Source organism: Saimiri boliviensis, chromosome 7 (genome assembly GCF_048565385.1).
Source record: "Saimiri boliviensis isolate mSaiBol1 chromosome 7, mSaiBol1.pri, whole genome shotgun sequence".
NCBI lineage: Eukaryota > Metazoa > Chordata > Mammalia > Primates > Cebidae > Saimiri > Saimiri boliviensis.
The window spans coordinates 84,091,144-84,116,773 of NC_133455.1; the positions used below are offsets into that span (position 1 = coordinate 84,091,144).

General features: G+C 38.9%; 1 protein-coding gene across 1 annotated transcript; it reads left to right on the top strand.

Moving 5' to 3' along the window:
• The first annotated feature begins 29 nt into the window (after nt 1-29).
• Nucleotides 30-25,630, top strand: CMAS (cytidine monophosphate N-acetylneuraminic acid synthetase). The gene is made up of 8 exons (XM_003926567.4): nt 30-402; nt 14,827-14,969; nt 15,120-15,275; nt 18,163-18,296; nt 20,526-20,620; nt 20,982-21,153; nt 21,963-22,116; nt 25,087-25,630. The coding sequence occupies exons 1-8, from the start codon at nt 143-145 to the stop codon at nt 25,275-25,277; spliced, it is 1,305 nt and encodes a 434-aa protein (XP_003926616.2). The 5' UTR covers nt 30-142; the 3' UTR covers nt 25,278-25,630.

The following is a 25,630-nucleotide window of genomic DNA, read 5'->3' on the forward strand; positions in this document are numbered from 1 at the left end:
CCCCGCGAGGGGCGGGCTGTGGGCGGAGCGAGGGACGGCCGCGCGCGGCAGCTGCCAGGCGGGGATCGGGCGGCGCCGAGCTGAGGTAGCGAGGGACTAGCTCCCGGATGTGGAGAAGCTGGGGAGAAGGCGTGGGAGGAAGATGGACTCGGTGGAGAAGGGGGCCGCCACCTCCGTCTCCAACCCGCGGGGGCGGCCGTCCCGGGGCCGGCCGCCGAAGCTGCAGCGCAACTCTCGCGGCGGACAGGGCCGAGGTGTGGAGAAGCCCCCGCACCTGGCAGCCCTCATTCTGGCCCGGGGAGGCAGCAAAGGCATCCCCCTGAAGAACATTAAGCACCTGGCGGGGGTCCCGCTCATTGGCTGGGTCCTGCGTGCGGCCCTGGACTCAGGGGCCTTCCAGAGGTGCGCATGTGCGAGAGTGGGCGGCGCGGCCTGGGTGGGGGTCGGGAGAGGGAGCCGGACTGCTGGAGGGGCTGGGCCCCCGGGGCCACCGCTCCTAGAAGGGGCCCATGGCTCTTGCCAGGGACGTGCAAGATCCCGGGTGCCTGGGGCCGGGCTGAGAGCCTAGGAGGAAGGGCTCTAGCTCTTTCCTTCTTCTGTAGCTGCCAATGGTCATAACCTGGGACAGTTCCTGTCCCCGCCCTTGAGAATCATCCGAAAAATGGGAGATTACACCTCCCCAACTGTCCCCTCCTCCCGGTTGACCTTACGGGGAAAAGGAAAGGAGGCCACCCCCCGTGCAACGTCTGTGATAATCTGTGAACTCCTTTGGACGAGGGCCATTGAGGCTCCCCTGTTGCTCAGCCTCTGGTAACTGCTTGGTGCTGATCGATTAGGGAGGCATAAGGTTCATGAATGGAGTTGAGTGTCGCGGTGTCAGAGCTGAATTCCCAGCTCAGCTTGGAGATTTTTCCCTAACCTTTGAAAAACACTCTAGCTATCTGCCTGTGAGTCAGCACAATCTAGAAAGCTCCCCACATTTATAAATACGTGAGACCCAGTGGGAAGGTATACAACTGGTTGTTTTATGATGCATTAATACTTACAAATCATTTAATCATACCTTTGGAACCTTGCCTGCCCTAATGACAGTTTTAATTATGCATCATTTAGATACATTGCCAAATTGGTCAGAAGTTACAAGCTGATGTCATTCATAAAAGAAAGGAGATAAAATTCTGTGCCAAGAATGAATCTACACATATAGCTTCAACCTAATTACATTTGAATGTGTCGTTATCGTGGAAATTAATTTATGCTAACCTTTTGATGTTTTGGTTTTTAAAGAGATGACTATTTTTGAAGTCATCTTTTTTCTTTTGAACCTATAATTGCATACTCTTACGAATATATGGGTAAATGATTTTCATTTAACCAGTCTTGTTTAAAAAAGAGAGATGCCAAAAAAGTATAAATGTACTAATTTTCTTGATGTTTCAACCCAAAGGAAGTCCTGGGTGGAGCAAGGCAAATATGAGCCAGCACTGAGAAGATAACACTAGTGCAATAGGAAGTGTGCAAAGGAGAAATGGGGAAAGATCTGGGGATTTTGTTCAATTCAGTAGATATTTATGGAACCCTAATTTCTGTTATACATGTCCAAGGGAATACCAAGACAATTGGGACACAGTTTTTGTCTTTGTGAAGCTCACAGACTGTGGGATGTTTTTACCTTCTTAGAAAGGGTACAAACTAAAAAGGACTGAGAGAAGTAGATGCATCCAGGCAGCAGTAACAAAGTAAGATAGCATTTTTTTTGAAATGAACTAGGGATCAAAATCATATTTACAGTAAATTGAGAACAAAACTATCAATACCATTTACAAGTCTTTAGGTTGTATATGTCAGGAAACCCCTTTCAAACTAGCTTAACAAGAGAGGGGAAGGCTTATTTCAGTTACAATCAGATTCAAGGACAAAAAAATGATTCATTCATTCGGCACACTTACTGCCTACCTAATATGTTACAGGCACTGTTGTATGTACCAAACCAGGTGTAGTAGCAGTAGAGACAGCCCTTAGTCTCATAGAGTTTACTATGTAATAAGGAAAGACATGCAGTATACAAGGACATTAATATGTGTTGTATCAGGTGATGATAAATGTTTTTAAGAAAAAGTAAAGCAGGCTAACAGGATGATGTACTTTGTTGCCAAAATCCTCAGTTTCTTATTTATGGATAGACACTTTATGAAGAAAGCTTCAAGGTGGTTGTGCTGAGAACTGCTCAGCTCTCAGGGTATATAATGACTTGCTCCAAACCTCTGCACCAAGAGACTTGACCAAGCCCTGTCATGGCTTCTGGCTGCTTAAGGCCATGTCCTTAGGATGATGTCAGGTTCCCTTAAAATGCCTACCTGAAGAGGCTCAGAGCTGCCAGAATTTCCTGATTGATCCAGGAAAAACCTGGTGATAGGCCCCTGAACTCTTTAGACAGTTAGTTTAGAAAGCTTGCAATTATAAAAACTTTCTCTGCCATTTGAGATGTAAATCTAACACACAAAACTGCTTCCTCGAGGACCTGAGAGCCCCAGAACCCTGTCTCAATAAAACAGGAGCTTTCTAGAAAATAACTCTTATTCTCCTTCCTAGTCCCTCTGGGAAGATAAGGGGCTAAGTTCAGTGGACACCTTGCTTCAACTTGCTCAACTGCCTTCTTTCATAAAGATAGAATATTGTTTCTCTTCCAGATAAGCACCAGTTAGCAAATCCAGATGGCCTATTCACATGGTCTAATCCCCCTGAGCACCCCTCAGTGCCTTTTCCTTAGCACACCTTAGCCTTTACTCCAGCCTTTTGTTCTCTGGGGCTGTGAATGTATTTGACTCTGGACTCTTTTTCCCTATTGCAGTAGTAACAGAATACAATCTGTCCTTAACACTTTAGTCGCTGACTTTATGTATCTTTGATACTGGGCCTCTTATTCTTCCCTGTTTAAATGTAGTCAGAAGGAGCACTCTCCTCAAAACTTTAACAAGTTTCATTGTATCCCATTGGATACCCTGCTTATTCTTAAACCAGTCACTATGGCAAGTAGAACACAGTGCTTGTATTGGTACAGTATAGTTGCATCTTCCACTCTTGGACCCAACAATGCAGCCCCCACTGAATGACATGACAGGTTCATCAAGAGGAAAACTGGAGTACAATTATCAAAATTGAGGGGGAATAGATTCTGTTGGTCAAAACCCAACAACCAACCATTACAGTAGGCATTGAGGATTTTTCTATGAAGTGATTGAAAAATATGTGTATATATTGATCAGTGATTTTTTTCATTTCCACATTTTAGCATTTGTACAAAATTTCTGTAAAAAAAAAAAAAAAAGACTCTAGTGTCAACTTTTTTGTACCAATTAGATTTTAGTTTTATTTAATACATCTAGACTAGAGTATAAGCTTATTGACCATAGGGATAATGTTTTACACTTCTTCAAGCCATCTGTGATATTTGTCACTATATTAATAGTGGCGATTAGAAGAAATAAAATTGGCTGGGCATGGTGGCTCACACCTGTAATCTCAGTACTTTGGGAGGCCAAAGGCAGGCGGATCACATGAGGCCAGGAGTTTTAAGACCAGCCTGGCCAACATGACATAACCCCATCTCTACCAAAAATACAAAAATTAGATGTAGTGACACACACCTGTAATCCCAGCTACTTAGGAGTAGCTGGAGACTAAGGCAAGAGAATCACTTGAACCCGGGAGGCGGACATTGCAGTGAGCTGAGATTGGGCCACTGCACTCTAGTCTGGGCAACAGAGCAAGACACTTTCTCAAAAAAAAAAACAAAACAAAACCTAGCAAAATGAATATATTTCTAACTTACAGTATCATGTGAATTTACTCTGTTCAATTTTTGTGGCTCTGTGTTGTTTGTCATCATTTCCAGGGATCTGGAAAGATTAGGTCGAAAGGTAGTACAAGGGACCAGCCCTTCTTTCTGCACGACGCCTTTACTGATCCCTCAGTGAAAAGTAATAGTGCCTTTGTTTTTCTGTACATAACAATGTTGTTTGTACCTTCATTTAGTGCATGCCCTATGCAGGAAGATCAGATCATAGACCCTGAAGTCAAACCATGGATTTGAATTCTTGCATCACCATGTATTAACTGTGCAACCTTGGGTAAATCGCTTAACCTCTCTGTGCCTCTCTCTTCATCTGCAAAATATACTGAAGTGTCTACCTCACAGGCTTGTTGAGGGGATTACGTGAAATATCCCCTATGTGTGCAGCCCTTAGAATAGTACCTGACACATAGTATGTAATCTATTATTGACATTTTCCCCTTGTTTAGAAGGTTTTAACTATCTTCCATGCTTATAAATGAGAAACTCTCGCATTGCTTATAAAATGGGAAAGTTGTAATGATCTTCAAAATTCTTCGTAGTGCTAACATTCTTTGACTTTGAAGAGTTGTTGGAAATATGTCTTATTTTCTATTTCAGTTTCAGTGGTCAGCAGACCTTTTCTGTAAAGGGTCAGATAGTAAATATTTTAGGTTTTGCAAGCCAGATGGTCTCTGTTGCAGCTACTCATCTCTGCTGTTGTATGTTGTGAAAGTGGCCATGACAATACATAAATGAAAGTGTGTGGCTGTATTCCAATAAAATGTTACAGACACAGGCGGAGGAGTGGGCAGAATTTGGCCCGGGGAGACTCCTGCCATACAAGGTGAAAAGCTTCTTGTGAGCAAGTACCCTCTTATTCATCTTGGTATGGTTTATGTATTAGATCATTAAAACGTGTTGCCTTGAATTCAGCTGACTTACTATGAAGTTGTAGGAGGACTTTAGAGCACCCTTCCTGTCTCTTACCCTCTCCTTTCTTCCTTCAAAAAATGTTTACCTTAGGAGAGAACTGAAGAAAATTGGAGCTGTGTGATTTGTGTTTTTCAAGGCTAGACGATACCTTTGAGATTATTTTGTTCACAACCACGATTTGACTTAATTGAGGCAGATTTCTCTGGCCTGCTCAGAAGCAAAGCTAACAGTACTTTTCAAGGTTGTTAACTTTGCATACTAACTAGGCTAGTTAGCAGTTAAGAAAAATGCTGAGGTAATTTTTTTTCCTTTAGTACAGAGTTATTGCCAGAGTTGATTTTGTAAGAGCTTAATTTTCAGCAGTGGTTCAGTGCTGTGTAAGTAAACCTCAGAAGAAATTGATTTGTAAGTGTTGCCTAACATACTTGTGAAAAATAAACATGATTTAGTTTTATGCTTATAGATTTTTGGTTAGTGAAAGGCCTATGCTGTTATTATCCCTAAAATGGCAGCTTATGATTTAAAATAGTTGTCACAAGCACCATGTTTGATATTCCTGTTGGTCCTGTTAGATGTGGTCATTTGAGGCTAAATCCATTGGCATTAGACTTTGACATTCACTCTGCTCAACTGGCCTGTTTGTTCACTTGTTCATTTCTCTTTTGCCCATCCTCATCTTATGTCCCTAAACCAAAGGAAAATTATCTACTCACTTAGTCCCTTTCATAGGTGGTGATCGTAGGATTTTACGTGTATGTATGGCATACTATTTTCATATTTTTTCATAGTGTAATTGCCCTACATAATGCATACAAATTAGACATTTGGAATTTTGAAGGTCTGGAAGCAGAACTTGAGGCTACCTTCTGAAGATTGAGTGTGTGGATTAAGTGAGACAGAGTAGTTGCTACTTTATTACCACTCCTATTTAAGTATTTTGAATAGATAACATTTATTAAATGTTTATTCTGTGGTAAATGCTTTATATTTAATCCTCTACACAACTATATGAAGTACCCACTATTATTACTTACCTCCATTTTACTGAATATTGAGGCAGAGGGAGATTATGGATTTTTCCCATGGTCACATAACTAGCATGTGGTGGAGCAAGAATTGAACCTCTTCCTTCAGAACCCATTCTCTTAACCTCTTACTGTTTCATTCATTCAGCAGATCTATATTGAGCACCTGATATGTAGCAAGCACTTCAAAAGTACTTTGTGAAAAATAAAGCATTGAAAAGAGCATAGTTACCTAATTGATCTCACTTCTCTTTTCCTGATGGTTTAAAAAGAATCACAGTGCTATATTGGCCTCAGTCTCTATTTTTTTTTTTAATAGGAATAGCAGCATTTACTGAATAAATATATATGTGTATATATATATATATATATTTTTTTTTTTTTGAGACGGAGTTTCACTTTTTTTTTTTTATTGCATTTTAGGTTTTGGGGTACATGTGATGAACATGCAAGATTGTTGCATAGGTACACACTTGGCAGTGTGGTTTGCTGCCTTCCGTCCCCTCACCTGTATCTGTCATTTCTCCCCATGCTATCTCTTCCCACCTCCCCACCCCCCCGCCCCTCCCCCATTTCCCCCCAACGGACCCCAGTGTGTAGTGCTCCCCTCCCTGTGTCCATGAGTTCTCATTGTTCAACACCCACCTATGAGTGAGAATATACGGTGTTTGATTTTCTGTTCTTGTGTCAGTTTGCTGAGAATGATGGTTTCCAGGTTCATCCATGTCCCTACAAAGGACGTGAACTCATCGTTTTTGATGGCTGTGTAATATTCCATGGTGTATATGTACCACATTTTCCCTATCCAGTCTATCATCGTTGGGCATTTGGGTTGGTTCCAGGTCTTTGCTATTGTAAACAGTGCTGCAATGAACATTCGTGTGCACGTGTCCTTGTAGTAGAATGATTTATAATCCTTTGGATATATACCCAGTAATGGGATTGCTGGGTCAAATGGGATTTCTATTTTTAGGTCCTTGAGGAATCGCCACACTGTCTTCCACAATGGTTGAATTAATTTACATTCCCACCAACAGTGTAAAAGTGTTCCTATTTCTCCACATCCTCTCCAGCATCTGTTGTTTCCAGATTTTTTAATGATCACCATTCTAATTGGTGTGAGATGGTATCTCAATGTGGTTTTGATTTGCATTTGTCTGATGACCAGTGATGATGAGCATTTTTTCATATGTTGGTTGGCCTCCTGTATGTCTTCTTTTGTAAAGTATCTGTTCATATCCTTTGCCCATTTTTGAATGGGCTTGTTTGTTTTTTTCTTGTAGATATGCTTTAGTTCTTTGTAAATTCTGGATATCAGCCCCTTGTCAGATGGGTAGGCTGCAAAAATTTTTTCCCATTCTGTTGGTTGCCGATTCACTCTACTGACTGTTTCTTTTGCCGTGCAGAAGCTGTGGAGTTTGATTAGGTCCCATTTGTCTATTTTGGCTTTTGTTGCCATTGCTTTTGGCGTTTTGGTCATGAAGTCCTTGCCTACACCTATGTCCTGAATGGTTTTGCCTAGATTTTCTTCTAAGGTTTTTATGGTATTAGGTCTGATGTTTAAGTCTTTAATCCATCTGGAGTTAATTTTGGTGTAAGGTGTCAGGAAGGGGTCCTGTTTCTGCTTTCTGCACATGGCTAGCCAGTTTTCCCAACACCATTTATTAAACAAGGAGTCCTTTCCCCATTGCTTGTTTTTGTCAGGTTTGTCGAAGATCAGATGGTTGTGGGTATGTTGTATTTCCTCTGAGGCCTCTGTTCTGTTCCATTGGTCTATATCTCTGTTTTGGTACCAGTACCATGCTGTTTTGATTACTGTAGCCTTGTAGTATAGTTTGAAGTCCAGTAGTGTGATGCCTCCTGCTTTGTTCTTTTTGCTTAGAATTGACTTGGCTATGCGGGCTCTCTTTTGGTTCCATATGAAGTTTAAGGTGTTTTTTTCCAGTTCTGTGAAGAAGGTCATTGGTAGCTTGATGGGAATAGCATTGAATCTGTAAATTACTTTGGGCAGTATGGCCATTTTCACGATGTTGATTCTTCCTAACCATGAACATGGAATGTTTCTCCATCTGTTTGTATCCTCTCTTATTTCGTTGAGCAATGGCTTGTAGTTCTCCTTGAAGAGGCCCTTTACGTTCCTTGTTAGTTGTATTCCTAGGTACTTTATTCTCTTTGTAGCAATTGTGAATGGCAGTTCGTTCTTGATTTGGCTCTCTTGAAGTCTATTACTGGTGTATAGGAATGCTTGTGATTTTTGCACGTTGATTTATATCCTGAAACTTTGCTGAAGTTGTTTATCAGTTTCAGGAGATTTTGGGCTGAGATGATGGGGTCTTCCAGATATACAATCATGTCATCTGCAAATAGAGACAATTTGATTTCCTCCTTTCCAATTTGGATACCCTTTATTTCTTTTTCTTGCCTGATTGCTCTGGCTAGAACTTCCAGTACTATATTGAATAGGAGTGGTGAGAGAGGGCACCCTTGTCTAGTGCCAGATTTCAAAGGGAATGCTTCCAGTTTTTGCCCATTCAGTATGATATTGGCTGTTGGTTTGTCGTAAGTAGCTTTTATTGTTTTGAGATACGTTCCGTCAATACCTAGTTTATTGAGGGTTTTTAGCATAAAGGGTTGTTGAATTTTGTCAAAAGCCTTCTCTGCATCAATTGAGATAATCATGTGGTTTTTGTCTTTGGTTCTGTTTATGTGGTGAATTACGTTTATGGACTTGCATATGTTGAACCAGCCTTGCATCCCCGGGATGAATCCTACTTGATCATGGTGGATGAACTTTTTGATATGCTGTTGTAATCGGTTTGCCAATATTTTATTGAAGATTTTTGCATCTATGTTCATCATGGATATTGGCCTGAAATTTTCTTTTCTTGTTGAGTCTCTGCCGGGTTTTGGTATCAGGATGATGTTTGTCTCGTAAAATGATTTGGGAAGAATTCCCTCTTTTTGGATTGTCTGGAATAGTTTCAGAAGGACTGGTATCAGTTCCTCTTTGTATGTCTGGTAGAATTCAGCAGTGAACCCATCTGGACCTGGGCTTTTTTTTGGTGGTAGGCTCTTTATTGCTGCCTCGACTTCAGACCATGTTATTGGTCTATTCAGGGTTTCAGCTTCTTCCAGGTTTAGGCTTGGGAGGATGCAGGTGTCCAGGAATTTATCCATTTCTTCCAGGTTTACTAGTTTATGTGCATAGAGTTGTTTGTAATAATCTCTGATGATGGTTTCGATTTCTGTGGAATCTGTGGTGATATCCCCTTTATCGTTTTTTATTGCATCAATTTGGTTATTCTCTCTTTTCTTTTTTTATTAATCTGGCTAGTGGTCTGTCTATTTTGTTGATCTTTTCAAAAAACCAGCTCCTGGATTTATTGATTTTTTGAAGAGTTTTTTGTGTCTCTATTTCCTTCAGTTCTGCTCTGATCTTAGTTATTTCCTGTCTTCTGCTAGGTTTTGAGTTTTTTTGATCTTGCTCCTCTAGCTCTTTCAATTTTGATGATAGGGTGTCAATTTTAGATCTCTCCTTTCTTCTCATGTGGGCACTCATTGCTATATATTTTCCTCTAGAGACTGCTTTAAATGTGTCCCAGAGATTCTGGTATGTTGTGTCTTTGTTCTCATTGGTTTCGAAGAACATCTTTATTTCTACCTTCATTTCATTGTTTATCCAGTCAACATTCAAGAGCAAGTTCTTCAGTTTCCATGAAGCTGTGTGGTTCTGAGTTAGTTTCTGCATTCTGAGTTCTAACTCGATTGCACTGTGGTCTGAGAGACTGTTTGTTATGATTTCTTTTCTTTTGCATTTGCTGAGGAGTGATTTATTGCCAATTATGTGGTCAATTTTAGAGTAGGTGTGATGTGGTGCTGAGAAGAATGTATATTCTGTGGATTTGGGGTGGAGAGTTCTGGAAATGTCTATTAGGTTTGCTTGTTCCAGGTCTGTATTCAGGTCCTGGATATCCTTGTTGATTTTCTGTCTTGATGATCTGTCTAATATTGACAATGGGGTGTTAAAGTCTCCCACTATTATTGTGTGGGAGTCTAAGTCTCTTTGTAAGTCATTAAGAACTTGCCTTATGTATCTGGGTGCTCCTGTATTGGGTGCGTATATATTTAGGATCGTTAGCTCTTCTTGTTGCAGTGATCCTTTTACCATTATGTAATGTCCTTCTTTGTCTCTTTTGATCTTTGTTGCTTTAAAGTCTATTTTATCAGAGATGAGAATTGCAACTCTTGCCTTTTTTTGCTCTCCATTTGCTTGGTAGATCTTCCTCCATCCCTTTATTTTGAACCTTTGTGTAATCTTGCATGTAAGATGGGTTTCCTGGATACAGCACACTGATGGATTTTGGCTTTTTATCCAATTTGCCAGTCTGTGTCTTTTGATTGGGGCATTTAGTCCATTGACATTTGGGGATAGTATTGTTATGTGTGAATTTGATATTGTCATTTTGATGCTACCTGGCTGTTTTGTTGGTTAGTTGATGCAGATTCTTGATTGTGTTGATGCTCTTTTACCATTTGGTGTGTTTTTGGAGTGGCTGGTACTGGTTGTTCCTTTATATGTGTAGAGCCTCTTTCAGGAGTTCTTGTAGAGCAGGTTCGGTGGTGATGAAATCTCTGAGTGTTTGCTTGTTCACAAAGGATTTTATTTTTCCTTCACTTATGAAGCTTAGTTTGGCTGGATAGGAGATTCTGGGTTGAAAGTTCTTTTCTTTATGGATGTTGAATATTGGCCCCCAATCTCTTCTGGCTTGTAGGGTTTCTGCTGAGAGATCTGCTGTGAGTCTAATGGGCTTCCCTTTGTGGGTAACCCGACCTATCTCTCTGGCTGCCCTTAACATTTTCTCTTTCATTTCAACCCTGGTGAATCTGACGATTATGTGCCTTGGGGTTGCTCTTCTTGAGGAATATCTTTGTGGTGTTCTCTGTATTTCCTGGATTTGAATATTGGTCTGCCTTGCTAGGTTGGGGAAGTTTTCCTGGATAATATCCTGAAGAGTATTTTCCAGCTTGGATTCATTCTCTTCATCACATTCAGGTACACCTATCAGACGTAGATTAGGTCTTTTCACATAGTCCCACATTTCTTGAAGATTTTGTTCATTCCTTTTTGTGCTTTTTTCTCTGTTCTTGCCTTCTCTTTTTATTTCATTGAGTTGATCTTCGACCTCTGATATCCTTTCTTCTGCTTGGTCAATTCGGCTGTTGAAGCTTGTGCATGCTTCACGAAGTTCTCGTGTTGCGTTTTGCAGCTCCATCAATTCACTTATACTCCACTTATGCTGTCCATTCTCGTCAGCAGTTCGTCCAATCTTTTTTCAAGGTTCCTATTTTCTTTGTGTTGGGTTAGAACATGTTCTTTTAGCTCATTGTAGTTTCTTACTACCCACCTTCTGAAGTCTGATTCTGTCATTTCATCACCCTCCTTCTCCATCCGGTCTGGTTCCCTTGCTGGTGAGGAGTTATGATCCCTTTTAGGAGGAGAGGTGTTCTGGTTTCGGGAGTTTTCATCCTTTTTGCGCTGGTTTCTTCCCATTTTTGTGGGTTTATCCACCTGTTGTCTGTCTCTGTCCCAGGGAGTTGGAGCTTTATGAGTTTCCGTTGCACTACTGCCTTTTTTGATTTTTCTTTCAGGTCTGACCGGCCCAGCTAGCAGCACGCCTAGCCACTGCCTGCCCGCAGGGGCTTTGCTGAGCTGCTGTGGGCTCCGCCCAGCTGCCCTGAGCTCTTCCCTGTAGTCCTTTTTATATGGGCGTAGTTAGAACTGTCTTGGCAACGGTGGCCCCGCCTCTGTTATGGCGGATTCTCTCTGTTGTTGCAGGTTGCCTCGGCAACGGCAGCCTGCCTCCGTAGCGGTGGAGAGTCTCAGTAATGGCGGAAGCCCCTCCCCCACGGAGCCGGACCGTCCCAGTTCAGCTGTGCTTGGTTTGGAGGGCTCAACCCAGAGGGTTTCCAATTACTGTTTTTGTTTTCCTTGTTGTTGGGGGTGGAGGGGTGGGACCAACCGAGCCTGATCACCTGGCTCCCTGACTCAGAGTCTTTTCTTTTAAGTTGAACGACCCGGAGTTCCGGTCGCTTGTTGAAAAGGCGCCGGGATCTCCCGTGCTGCGACTCACGGAGTCGGCTCGAACTGCGGCGCCGGCTCCTGGAGGATTTTTTGCCTAGGAATCTCCTGGCCTGACTCGCTATTTCAGATGAATGGGCAACTCTGCCATCTCAGGGCTCTGCTCGCCAGCTAAGAGGGCTCCCAGACCAGTGGCTTTTGTGCGGAGAACCGCAGCAACAGGGCGTGGTCACAGCAGCCGTGCGGGCGGAATCAGCCCCACGGGGGCCAAAACAGCCGCACCGGCTGGGACTGTGACGCTGGCGACCCCTCTGCCTGGGTATCTCCTGGTCTGTGGGTAATAAGAGTTCGTCTGGAAATGCGGCGTCCACTCACCCTCTGCACTTTCACTGGGAGCTGAAGTCCTGCGCTGTTCTTAGGCGGCCATCTTCCCAGCATTCGGCCTCAGTCTCTATTGATAGGCCAAGACTTACTCAAGAAAATATACTGTATACATTATTATATCCCTAGTGCACAGAATCATGCCTGGGACAGAATAGGCACTCAGTAAATAGTTCATAAATGAAGGAATGAATGAATGAAAGAAGAGAAGAAGGGAAAAAGGCAAACCTCCTCCAAAATTCTATTTTTTTTTTTTTTTTTTTACTTACCTTTTAAAATTTCTTAAAGACTACTGAACCTTCTGGTATTGAATTTTCATTGCAGTAAAAATCAGGCTTCAGTAATTTATTTCAATTAATAATGTAAATTAGATGTCAAATGACCATATTTTTTGCTTTCCCTGTTAATTTTTTACTGTATTCTAATTACATCTTATCATCCCCACCTCACCTTCTCTATTTTAAAAATGCACTAGGTTTTTATTCATACTTTTCTTTGTTGTATGCCTTTGAATATGACATTTCCAGAGAGAAATTTTTTTCCCATTATTTCAGATTTCAAGATGGAGGAAAATGGGGGCTCCTATGTTCTGCTTTGCACAGAGTGACATGAGTAGATATCACGGGACTCCTGACCCCTAGCCAGTTGCTCATCTTGTTTGCTAGGCTTCCTTTGATTTTTTTTTTCCTCATTGACTTTATTCCTTGATTTAAATCCTTCTATAAATATTAAAGGGAATAAATGAAATAAATAAATGAAATCCAGGGATGTTAGAAAATTTACTTTCTCACTTCCTTTTTACTCTTGATAATTGAGCAGGAGTATCACTTGTGGTCAGGAGTTCGAGACCATCCTGGCCAACATGGCAAAACCCAATCTCTATTAAAAATACAAAAAATTAGTCAGGTGTGGTGACATATGCCTGTAATCCCAGCTACTCGGGAGGCTGAGGCACGAGAATTGCTTGAACCCAGGAGGTGGAGGTTGCAGTGAGCAGATATTGCGCCACTGCACTCCAGCCTGAGTGACAGAGCAAGACTCTGTCAGAAAAACAAAAACATTGTGGGTTTTTTTTTTTTTTTTTTTTGAGACAGAGTCTCGCTGTGTCTCTCAGGCTGGAGTGTAGTGGTGCCATCTCGGCTCACTGCAACCTCTGCCTTCCAGGTTCAAGTGATCCTCCTGCCTCAGTCTCCCTAGTAGCTGGGATTACAGGCATGCACCACCATGCCCAGCTAATTTTTCTGTTTTTAGTAGAAAGGGGGTTTCACTGTGTTGGCCAGGCTGGTCTCGAACTCATGACCTCAGGTGATCTACCCACCTTAGCCCTCCAAAGTGTTGGGATTACAGGTGTGAGCCTCCAGTCCTGACCAAACACTGTGGCTAGAGTAGTGTTCACATATTCTGCTTCTATGGGAATTTGTGACTGTCCAGGAAACACAACTTCAATAGAAACTAGTATACCTCCCCAAAATAGCATTTTGCCTAGTCATCATTTTATAAAGTCTAAATAGGCAACTGTGTAACCTGCATTTGAGTATTAAATTTTCTTGAGCCAATGAAGTCATGTTCTCCATGTTTCTTGTTATCCATGGCTATAACCCAGCTGATTGTATATATATCCATTGTTTGTTTAAAAAAAGAGTTGTATTATCCGATTGTTTTTTGAGCCCAGACTTGGGCATTTATTCTCTTCTAAGCTTAAAACTGTTTTACCTTTAGGGTTTGACTAAGCCAGGTCCATTTTTTTTTTTTTTAGCAAGTATATTAAAATATCTTATGTAATATTTTGGACTTGGATGAAGAATAAGCAAGATTTTAAATTTTCTTTAGCTTTGACTTCTAGTGCTTTTTAAAAATCATTTAATTTACATTCAGGGGTACATGGCAGGTTTGTTACAGAGGTAAATTGCATGTTGCAGGGGTTTGGTGTACAGATTGTCATCCAGGTAATAAGCATAGTACCTGATAGGTAGGTTTTTGATTCTCACCCTCCTTCCACCCTCCACCTTCAAGTAGGCCCCAGTGTCTGTTGTTCCTTTCTTTTTATGAAGTATCTCTGGCCTGGGCAAGGTGGCTCACGCCTGTAATCCTAACACTTTGGGGAGGCCAAGGCGGGCAGATCACCTGAGGTCGGGAGTTTGAGACCAGCTTGACCAACATGGAGAAACCCCATCTCTACTAATAATACAGAAACTAGCCAGGTGTGTGGTGCATGCCTGTAATCCCAGCTACTCGGGGGGTTGAGGCACAAGAATTGCTTGAACCCGGGAGGCAGTGGTGGTGGTGAGCCGAGATCGCGCCATTGCACTCCAGCCTGGGCAACAAGAGCGAAACTCCATCTCAAAAAAAAAATAAAGAACATCTAGGACTGGATTTTTATTTATTAATATATTTATATACAAAATAATTTATAATTTCTTACATTTTATACACCTTTGGATCTTTAACATTATTATTGTGCAAAAACGATTCTCACATTACATAAGCTGTATTTTATGGTTACAGAGCTCCATTTAATTGTTAATGATTTGTTTTGATTTGGCTGTTTCATTTGTTTTTTAATATCTGAACAGTGTATGGGTTTCGACAGACCATGATGAAATTGAGAATGTGGCCAAACAATTTGGTGCACAAGTTCATCGAAGAAGTTCTGAAGTTTCAAAAGACAGCTCTACCTCACTAGATGCCATCATAGAATTTCTTAATTATCATAATGGTATGAGTTTATTTAAACTTTCATGTACTTTGCTACTTCCTTTATCATCTCATGAGACTTATTTTAACATTTTCATTACAAACTTTAATCTTACTTGCTTGCAAGGAACTTTTTTTAAAATATCCTTTTTATTTCTCTTGTGTTTTTAAGAGGTTGACATTGTAGGAAATATTCAAGCTACTTCTCCGTGTTTACATCCTACTGATCTTCAGAAAGTTGCAGAAATGATTCGAGAAGAAGGATATGATTCTGTTTTCTCTGTTGTGAGACGCCATCAGTTTCGATGGAGTGAAATTCAGAAAGGAGGTAATGTCTTATCAGTCTTTATTTTAGATCATTTTATTGAGAATCAACTTTTGTTGTATATAAATATTCTTTAGGCATGAGGAGAGCAAAAGGGGAGCTATAAAAGAGAATGTTTGATTCATTACTTTAGTAGGTAATGACATTTACAATCAGTTCAAAATCTGTTATTGAGCCAACATAGCTAACCAAATTATTTCTTTGCTTTACTCTTTACAGAGGGACATTCTAATCCTCTTATTTCTGTCTGCCTTTTGAGGCAGACGTGCCATTTTTCTAGATCAAATACTTTTGTTTGTTCTAGACATGGTTGATGAACTCCATACAAATTATATGGAAATAGAAAGCATCCACCCAAGTGTTCTGAAGGATCTCAAGAATGACATTTTGAAGTTCTACCCCAGATTTGTAACTCCATATATAAGAAGGGTTCCATAGGGTTTACTAGGCATTTCGCCTGACACGTCTCATGTGCTGTAAATCTGACTGTGATTTTCCATTCAGCAGTGTGCATTTGAGTTGTTTCTTAGGGATCCCATTTTCTGTTGAAATTCTCCATTTTTTAATCCATTTAAAAAAGTCCTTTCTTCTAATTTTTTTTTTTTTTTTTTTTTGAGATGGAGTTTCGCCCTTGTTACCCAGGCTGGAGTGCAATGGCGCGATCTCGGCTCACCGCAACCTCCGCCTCCTGGGCTCAGGCAATTCTCCTGCCTCAGCCTCCTGAGTAGCTGGGATTACAGGCACGTGCCACCATGCCCAGCTAATTTTTTGCACTTTTAGTAGAGACGGGGTTTCACCATGTTGACCAGGATGGTCTCGATCTCTCGACCTCGTGATCCACCCGCCTCGGCCTCCCAAAGTGTTGGGATTACAGGCTTGAGCCACCGCGCCCGGCCTTTCTTCTAATTTAACATGTTTTTGATAGCTGTTCAAAAGTCCTTGATTGCAGATTTCAACATCTAGTCACTTACAGTTCTGTACTATGATTACTTCTCTCTTGATTGTGAGTCACATATTTCTGCCTCTTCATTTGGCTCATGTTTAATTGTATATCTGACACAGACACTAGAGTACCTATTTTCCTCCAGAGGGGGTATACCCTTTCTTCTATCAGGCAGATAGGATAAGGAGCTGATCACTTTGATCCAATTAAGAGTTGGGCTGGGTTGAAATTTTAATTTCATCTCACCTCTTAGTATAGGTGTCTTATCGGGAGATTTATCTTGTATGTGTTGCCGACACTCACACCCATCCCCTACTCTTGCTAACAAGACTCCAAGGGATCTGCAGACCACATTCTATAATGATCTCTCCCTGCTTCCCAGCCCATTCCCAGCTTCCCATACAGTACACTCAGCCTAAGTCTTGTAGGGGGAAGCATTAGGTTGGAAGAACTAGCTGTATGTTTGTAGTTCCTACAGATGACAGTCTGTAACTCAAGTCCACAAGGCCATTAAAACCCCATGTAGTTTTTGCCTACCTCAGCAGAATCCCTCTGATTATGCAAAGCTTGATCTCTCTTGCACCTTCTCCTCATACTCAGCAGCTATGCCCAGGAAGAAAGCAGCCACGGATACTAGGAAAGACTTGTCCCTCTCTTTCCTTTTCTTCAAAGTGAATTATCTAATTGGTTTATTACCTATCTCCACCCTAGATTGTACACTCATGAGAGTAAAGAGAGTTCTGGTCCCTACTCTGTAGCCATTGGCTATAGAGCTATGTTATCTCTAGCTATTTGATTTGTATTTGCTAAGGTTTTTTCCTGGGTTATTGCAAACACTGGGGTGGAACTGAACAGGGGATGGTTTAGTTAAACAAGTAAGTAGAGGTTATTCCTAGAAGCCTTTATACATACAGAAATGACAGCAAAAAGTAAAGAAAGATTCTGGAGAATAACTAGCTGTTACAGACACAAACGCGCGTGCGCGCGTGCGCGCGCACACACACACACACACACACACACACACACACACACACAGATTTGAGGAAAACTCAGTGAAAAGGCAAAGAAATCTCTATTTGGCGATACCAAAGGCTTCACTGATTACATTATGTTCTATTCATTAATGTTGGCATTACTGAGCCTTTATTATCATGTATACTCATATACATAATTTATTATGTTTAGTATGTTTTTAACTAATGATAGGAATATATAATATGTTACATAAACATTTTCATCAATATAAAATCTTCAGTGATTTAATGGAGAAATATTTAATTTTCAGTAATAATTCTAGAAAAACAAGTTCTCAACCTTATCAGATAAATAACATATTTCTATATATGCAAACAATGAGAAATAGATTAAAGGGCTCAAATTTGAATATAAGTATTTTAAAACTACTTAAAGCTACTTTAAGGTGTGAGGAAAAAGTTCTTTATCAGACCAGGTTCAGTGGCTCACATCTGTAATCCCAGCACTTTGGGAGGCCGAGGAGGGCAGATCACAAGGTCAGGAGTTTGAGATCAGCCCGGCCAATATGGTGAAACCCTGTCTCTACTGAAAATACAAAATTAGCCAGGCATGGTGACCTGCGCCTATTGAGTTTGAGATCAGCCCGGCCAATATGGTGAAACACTGTCTCTACTGAAAATACAAAATTAGCCACATGGTGGCCCAGTTACTCGGAAGGCTGAGGCAGGAGAATCGCTTGAACCTGGGAGACAGAGGTTGCAGTGAGCCGAGATCATGCCACTGCACTCCAGCCTGGGTGACAGAGTGAGATTCAGTCTGGAAAAAAAAAAGTTATTTACCTAGATAGAGAAATGCCCTGCATTCTGAGTTCATTTTTATTAACTTTTTTATTTTTATTTATTTTTATTTTTATTTTTTAAATGAACAGTTTTTTCAGAGCAACATGGACTTATTCTAACTTTTTGCTTTTAGTTCGTGAAGTGACCGAACCTCTGAATTTAAATCCAGCTAAACGGCCTCGTCGACAAGACTGGGATGGAGAATTATATGAAAATGGCTCATTTTATTTTGCTAAAAGACATTTGATAGAGATGGGTTACTTACAGGTTTGTACCTTCATTCTGCATAAACCTTTTAAGCTCTTTCGTGTGCATACTTTGAGTTCTAGGGAAGAAGTATGGTACAATTTCTTTATGGTAAAGAAAAGTATCAATCTATAGAGGAAAGGTAATAGCTGACAAGATTTGTCATCTGAGGCATTTATCCTGCAGATTTACCCCAAAGTGATCGTTGGAATCCATTCAGTAAATATGCAAGGAATTTTGCTACAGTGATAAAAAATGAATCAAGTACTGCATGTCTACACATGTCCTGGTACTCATATTATTTTATTCAAAACTATGTAATCCATGTTTGTGTTGTAGTTATGTTGCCGCTCTAGGCTTGAATAACTTTGATTGCTTTAAAAAGACAAACAACATCATAGAGGTGAAAAGAGTAACAGCCTGGCCTTCAGGAAACCCAGCTTCTAATCCTAACTCTTTTATTATGTAACCTTGAATATGTATCATTTTATCTGTCCTGACTCTAATTTCTCTCATTTTCAAATAAGGGATTTAATGTCTCTCATTTTAGAGCCTGCAACATGGTTGCATTACGTATTTCTTAACTTGTTAGGTTTAGTTATTATTTATTACTTACTGTGTACTGTGGAGTATGTGAAACACTTTGTATATGTTGTCTTATGTAACTACATAGCAGCTGAATGAAGTGGACATTTCTACCCAGTTTTACAGAGGAGGAAAACTGCGTCTCTGGAAAATGAAGTAATTGATTCCAGGCAAAAACAGCTAGTAAATGGTACTGTCAGGATTTATATTCAGGTTCTTATTTTACTCAAGAAATTGCACATTTAAAATGAGAGAGAGAAACCTCTCCACTGTATAATAAAAATTCCAATGTGACTCTTATTCTGAGCAAAAAAGAATAACATTTTTACAGATCATCTGGTCAGTGTATAGGACAGGCGTCCCCAAACTAGGACCGCATGCGGCCCCCTGAGGCCATTTATCCAGCCCCCCCGCCACACTTCAGGAAGGGGCATCTCTTTCATTGGTGGTCAGTGAGAGGAGCACAGTATGTGGCGGCCTTCCAACGGTCTGAGGGACAGTGAACTGGCTCCCTGTGTAAAAAGTTTGGGGACGCCTGATATAGGCAAACTATAGACTGGCTGTTTAGTTCAACGTAAGTGTTCAGAAAAACTAGATTTTATGTACATAGATACTAACATTTTTAAGCTCTTTTCTAAGGAAGACTATGGTGTAACCCATTCCTAAAGTGCGGAGAAAAATGTTTCTCATTAAAACAAGATTTATGAAGAGACTAACAATTTGGAAAAAAAAAAATGAAATTGTCCAGTAATTGATCTGGTCATTCAAATTATTACCATCAGAAGAGAGGCCCCTTCTCGTGCCCCCTTGCCATAGAATCAAGAGACTGCCCTTGCCTTTGTCCGCATATATCTTGGATGACTATTAGCCATTTTTATCTGTAGCTCAGGAATCTAAGAAAACTGTGGACAACAGACACTACAGTTATTTTTCCTCTCCTGTGTTGCCTGTTAGCTGCAAATTAGAACAGAAATTCCAAAAACCTTTATACTGCTTTTGGATGATGACAGGAGAGACTTTCTTAAAAAAAGAGGATACAACTAAGGGATTTCCACAAAATCCCTGTGGTCAGAATCCTGGAAGAGGTAACATTTCTACTTTTTCAATATTAGAATAGAAATTAATTTTTTTTAAAAAATAGAGAACTTGAACTAGATAGAATTTGAAAAATGTTAAGGTTGTTTTGTGTGAGCTTTCTCCTTAAAAAAAAAAAAAATCAAGCTGGGCATGGTGGCTCAAGGGTGTCATCTCAGCACTTTGAGAGACTAGCTTGAGGCCAGGTTTCCAAGACCAGCCTTGGCAACATAGAGAGATCTTATATCTACAAAATTTTTTTTAAAAATTTAGCCAGGGATGGTTTTTGTATACCTGTAGTACCAACTTCTTAGGAGGCTGAAGTTGGAGGATTACTTGAGCTCAAGATTTCAAGGTTATAATGAGCTATGATTGCGTCATTGCACTCCAGCCTGGGCGGCAGAGTGAAACTCCTGTCTCTAAAAAATAAAAAGTAAAAATAAATTTAAAAATCATTTTTATGTGACTGATTTTACTGAGTTACTCATTTTTCTCAGTACTGCAGAAATGAATTCATTGTTCTGTATTAAAGTTTTGTTATATGTGAATGAGTATTAAAAACCGTATTCATGACATTTGTTCTATCTTCAGGGTGGAAAAATGGCATACTACGAAATGCGAGCTGAGCATAGTGTGGATATAGATGTGGATATTGATTGGCCTATTGCAGAGCAAAGAGTATTAAGGTAAAAACAAACAAATCTGTATAGCCTTTCTACTAAGTCCTAATAATTATACTTCTTGATACTGATTTCTGAAACCTCAAACATCTTAGGATCTTTGTAATTACTTTGTTCATGTGAGGAAGATGTATGTAAAATATGTGTTTACATGGCTTATTCAATAAACTGAGAAACACATTATCTGGTTAGACCATACAATTTTTAGTTATTGTACTATAAGTTGAAGTGTGTATGTGAAGTAAATTTGAAGAGTAATGTTTGAATAATTGAATGGAGGGTGACATTTAATTCCTTGGTTTAGCCAGATGAGAGGGAGTGATTAGTATTGTACTTATACTCAAAGGTCTATTTTGGTTTCTTTTAGATATGGCTATTTTGGCAAAGAGAAGCTTAAGGAAGTAAAACTTTTGGTTTGCAATATTGATGGATGTCTCACCAATGGCCACATTTATGTATCAGGAGACCAAAAAGAAATAATATCTTATGATGTAAAAGATGCTATTGGGATAAGTTTATTAAAGAAAAGTGGTATTGAGGTATGTGCTCCCTGAATATACCAGTATTTTATAATATTTTGATTCAGGGTGGAAGAACATGCAAGGAATTAAGAGATTTAAATTTTTAGTATTAACTATTAAAATACCTGAAATTTGACCCTCATATGCCTAGAAAATTATTATACTATTTGTTTTTACTCTTCTTTTAGAAGAGTAGAATTAGGAATTTGTTAAGCAGTAAATAGTATTTCTTGTTTATTCAGTAACTATAAGCATTATACTTTTAAATGGGAGCGATCTAGTATTTCCCATAGGATCTTGCAACAAAAGAGATTCCCTAGATAATACGTATGCTATTTTAAAAAAAGAAAATATCTTGTAGATGTTTAAAATCTAGCTTATTCCTATGAATGACATTTTTGATTCAAAATAATGTTTAAGTATATTTTTTCAATGAAGGCTAAGATAATTATAATTCACTAAAAATCCTAAATATGTGTTGCTAAGCAGCACAAGAGAAGTTATAGACTTTCCTCTGGATAAATTGAACTATAGGAGAATCTTAGATTAGTATCAGACAATGTATGTTGTATTTTTTTTACCTGTAGATAGAATCCTTTCTGTTGTAGAAAATAAAATACTGTTACTCACCTTTATTGGGCTATTAGAAATAAAATAAGCTTTAATTTTATTTTAAAATGAGAATCCGTTTTCTTACATAGGCCTTCAGAAGGTTAAAAGATGACTCAGTTGTGATTTGGATTATCTACAAGGTTAATTATTATGAAAGATTTCTGTTTTCTTCACTTTTTAATTTTTCCCTTCTTCCTTCAATCCTTTTTTCTAAGGTGAGGCTAATCTCAGAAAGGTCCTGTTCAAAGCAGACACTTTCTTCTTTAAAACTGGATTGCAAAATGGAAGTCAGTGTATCAGACAAGCTGGCAGTTGTAGATGAATGGAGAAAAGAAATGGGCCTGTGCTGGAAAGAAGTGGCATATCTTGGTTGGTATCTTTTTATTCATCCGTAGTAAAATGGACTAGGATTTATTTACTTATTTTAAAAGAAGCAGGTAAATCAGAAGGCACATCCCCCAAATGGGCATGATTGTAGGGAAATAGGAACTCTCTTACACTGCTAATCAAAATGTTAAATGGGACAGTCTTTCTGGAGGTTAGTTTAATAATATATATCAAATGTAGAATGATTACTAGCACAAGCTATGAAGTCAGACCACATTACTGATTAGCCAGTTGTGATAAGATTAATGTTGTTTCCTCATCTGTAAACTGGAGATACCAAGAGTACCTATTGTCATAGGGCTCTGGTAGGGATTAATAAAATAATCTGACTAAAGCACTTAGCAGAATTTCTAGTACATAGGAAGTACACTGAATATTTTTGGCTGTTAATTGAATGTACATACTTTTTCCTCCAAATTCCAATTCCAGGAAAGAAATAAGACAAATGGGCCAATAGTGAAGTTAAAAGAATCCACTTAAATGTCCTGTGAAAAACAGAATGAATATCCCTAAAAAGGCATACTGTGCAACCATTACAAACAGTGCTGTGATCTGTATTTATTTGCATGATCAGATATAGCAATAAGTTTTTTCACTTTAATATTAAGCAAATGCACGTACAGTTAGCTATATATGCAGCATGGAAATGGTTGTGGGAACTTTAAACTTCCTGCTTACATAGCTTACAGTCTGATGATGTCAACATTTTAAAATTGATAATGATAAGATGCATAACAACTACAAATCATGTATGAAAGAAATATTTAAAAGGGTAATATGAGCCTCAAAATAAGAAGCACAGGAATACTTTGGGAGCATATGATCTGGGGACTTCAGAAATAACCCTTAAACCACACATGAGGATTCAATGCACATAAATACTGCAGAAGGTTTTTTAAAGACAGATCCAATTTTTACTAAAACAATTTTAATGGAATATATAAGAAATTCTAACTAAAGTTAGTATCTTTGGGATATTAAGCAAGCTTCTATACGCCTTAGTTTTCTACTTAGAATGTAAACACAAACCAATTTTTACAAGGCCATTAGAAAGAAAAACAGGCCAGGGATGGTGGCTCATGCCTGTAATCCCAGCAGTTTGGGAAGCGAAGGCAGGCGGATCACGAGGTCAGGAATTCGAGACCAGCCTGGCCAACATGGTGAAACCCCATCCCTACTAAAAATACAAAAAATTAGCCAGGCATGGTAGTGCGTGCCTGTAATCCCAGCTACTCGGGAGGCTCAGGAAGGAAAATTGCTTGAACCTGGGAGGCAGAGGTTGCAATGAGCCAAAATCACGCCACTGCACTCCAGCCTGGGCAAAAGAGTGAGACTCCATCTCAAAAAACAAAGAGAAAGAGAAGCAAAGATAATATAAAATACTTAACATAGTTCCTACAGATGGTAATAAGTGTATCATTTATATAGGTAAAACTCTAGAATTACATGTGTCAAAATGTAGTGATTATCTACAAATAGTGATAATTAGGATGATTTTGATTTTTTTTTTTGCTTTTTTTGTAAAAAAAATCTTTTTACCACAAATAGGTATTACTTATATGACATTTTAAAATAAAGAATTACTTTAAAAGGAGAGTAAAAAAATAGAGAATAGCATTTAAATTTTTATTTTAACAGAGCAGGCCAGTCATGATGGCTCAGGTCTGCAATCCCACAACTTTGGCAGGCTGTAGCAGCGAGATTCCTGGAGCTCAGGAGTTTTAAGACCAGCCTTAGCAAGAAACTGAGTGAGTCCCCATGTCTACCAAAAAAAAAAAAAAATACTCAGCAGCGTTTATGTGGGTGACATAAACATCTAAAAATATATTTCTTTAAAAATATCAATACTTTTATGAGTAAAATTTGGTAAGTAGAGTTTAAGGACTGGATTATGCAAATACTAACTTTAATTTGTACTATGTTTTAGTGAAAACAATTCAAATTTCAACACATTTAGTAATAAAAGAGAAAATTGCAGTAGATAAGCATAGAACACATTTAAAAAAAACTTTTCAACCAAGATTTTATTGTTGTATGTGTTCTAAAGTACTTAACTGTGTTCTAAAATGCTTTACTCAGAATGGTGAATTGAAGATACTGGGAGCTTCTAAAAGGCATCCTATTCCAAAAAAGGGGTTAATGGACAGGGAGAAAAAGGATATAATTATGTCAGTTGATTTAGTATTTATTTTTATTCTTTAAAAGTGGTAATTTCTCAGCAAATATTAATAAGTGGCATATCAATCAGAACTATTGGAGATTTAAAGAGATTTAAAATATATATAAACAAGACTATATGTGAACTTTAGTTCACTCCTGATTCAAATAAGTTAACTATAAAAGGACAATTTTGAGACAGCTAGGGAGATCTCAACATATACTAGGTTACTAGAGGATATTAAGGAACTATTACTGATTTTATGGGTTTCATGATATTCCGTCAGATTAAAAAATTATATCTATTAGAGATAAATGCTGAAGAGTTTTTGGCTAAAATATGATGTCTGGGAATTCTTTACTCTCCTTCTCCCCCAAAAAACTAGGGGGCAGTGAACAGAAAACAATATTACTAAGTGATTTTAAATTCTGATAATTTTTCAATATAAAATTGAGGTTCTTGCATATGTTTCAAATTCTGCTTAATAAAAATTTAAATAACTTAGAATTCATATATAAAATTTCTTACATTTGTAATATGCATGGCAGGTAGGAATTATGCTCCATTCTTCTCTAGCTGATAAGAGTTGATTTTTTATTGCTTAGGGAAAATTCCTAACCTCAAATATACTGTAAAATATTTTTGTTCCATCTAATCTTTAGCATTCTTATATGCAGTGCCTTTAGCTCTTACTGAAGTTGCCAGAGTTACCTGTTGGTGGTTATCTGCATTATTTTAGCTAGAATATTCTTTGTCTCTTCAAATGTTTGCTCAGTATTTATTTTACATGATAGGCAATGAAGTGTCTGATGAAGAGTGCTTGAAGAGAGTGGGCCTAAGTAGCGCTCCTGCTGATGCCTGTTCCACTGCCCAGAAGGCTGTTGGATACATTTGCAAATGTAATGGTGGCCGTGGTGCCATCCGAGAATTTGCAGAGCACATTTTCCTACTAATGGAAAAGGTTAATAATTCATGCCAAAAATAGAAATTCGTGTAATATTGAGAAAAAAAATGATACCGCCTTCTTCAGCCAGTTTGCTTTTATTTTTGATTAAGTAAAATTCCATGTTGTAATGTTATGGAGAGTGTGATTTTGTTTGTGATATATATATTGTGCTCTACTTTTCTCTTTATGCAAGATAATTATTTAGAGACTGATTATAGTCTTTCTCAGATTTTTAGTAAATGCAAGTGAGAAACATCATCAAAATTCACTTTGTATTGTACCCTGTAAAACTGTGTGTTTGTGTGCTTTCAGAGATGTTGGGATTTTATCTATCTGGGAACAATGTGTATGGTAATACATGCCCTCCTATTAATAAAATTACATTTCACAAA

Bases quoted from the DNA above. Each gene is read 5' to 3' on its own strand.
- CMAS (XM_003926567.4), top strand. From the start codon at position 143: ATGGACTCGGTGGAGAAGGGGGCCGCCACCTCCGTCTCCAACCCGCGG. The intron at 14,970-15,119 runs GTATGAGTTTAT...TGTGTTTTTAAG, and splicing joins ATTTCTTAATTATCATAATG to AGGTTGACATTGTAGGAAAT. The intron at 22,117-25,086 runs GTTGGTATCTTT...TTTACATGATAG, and splicing joins GAAAGAAGTGGCATATCTTG to GCAATGAAGTGTCTGATGAA.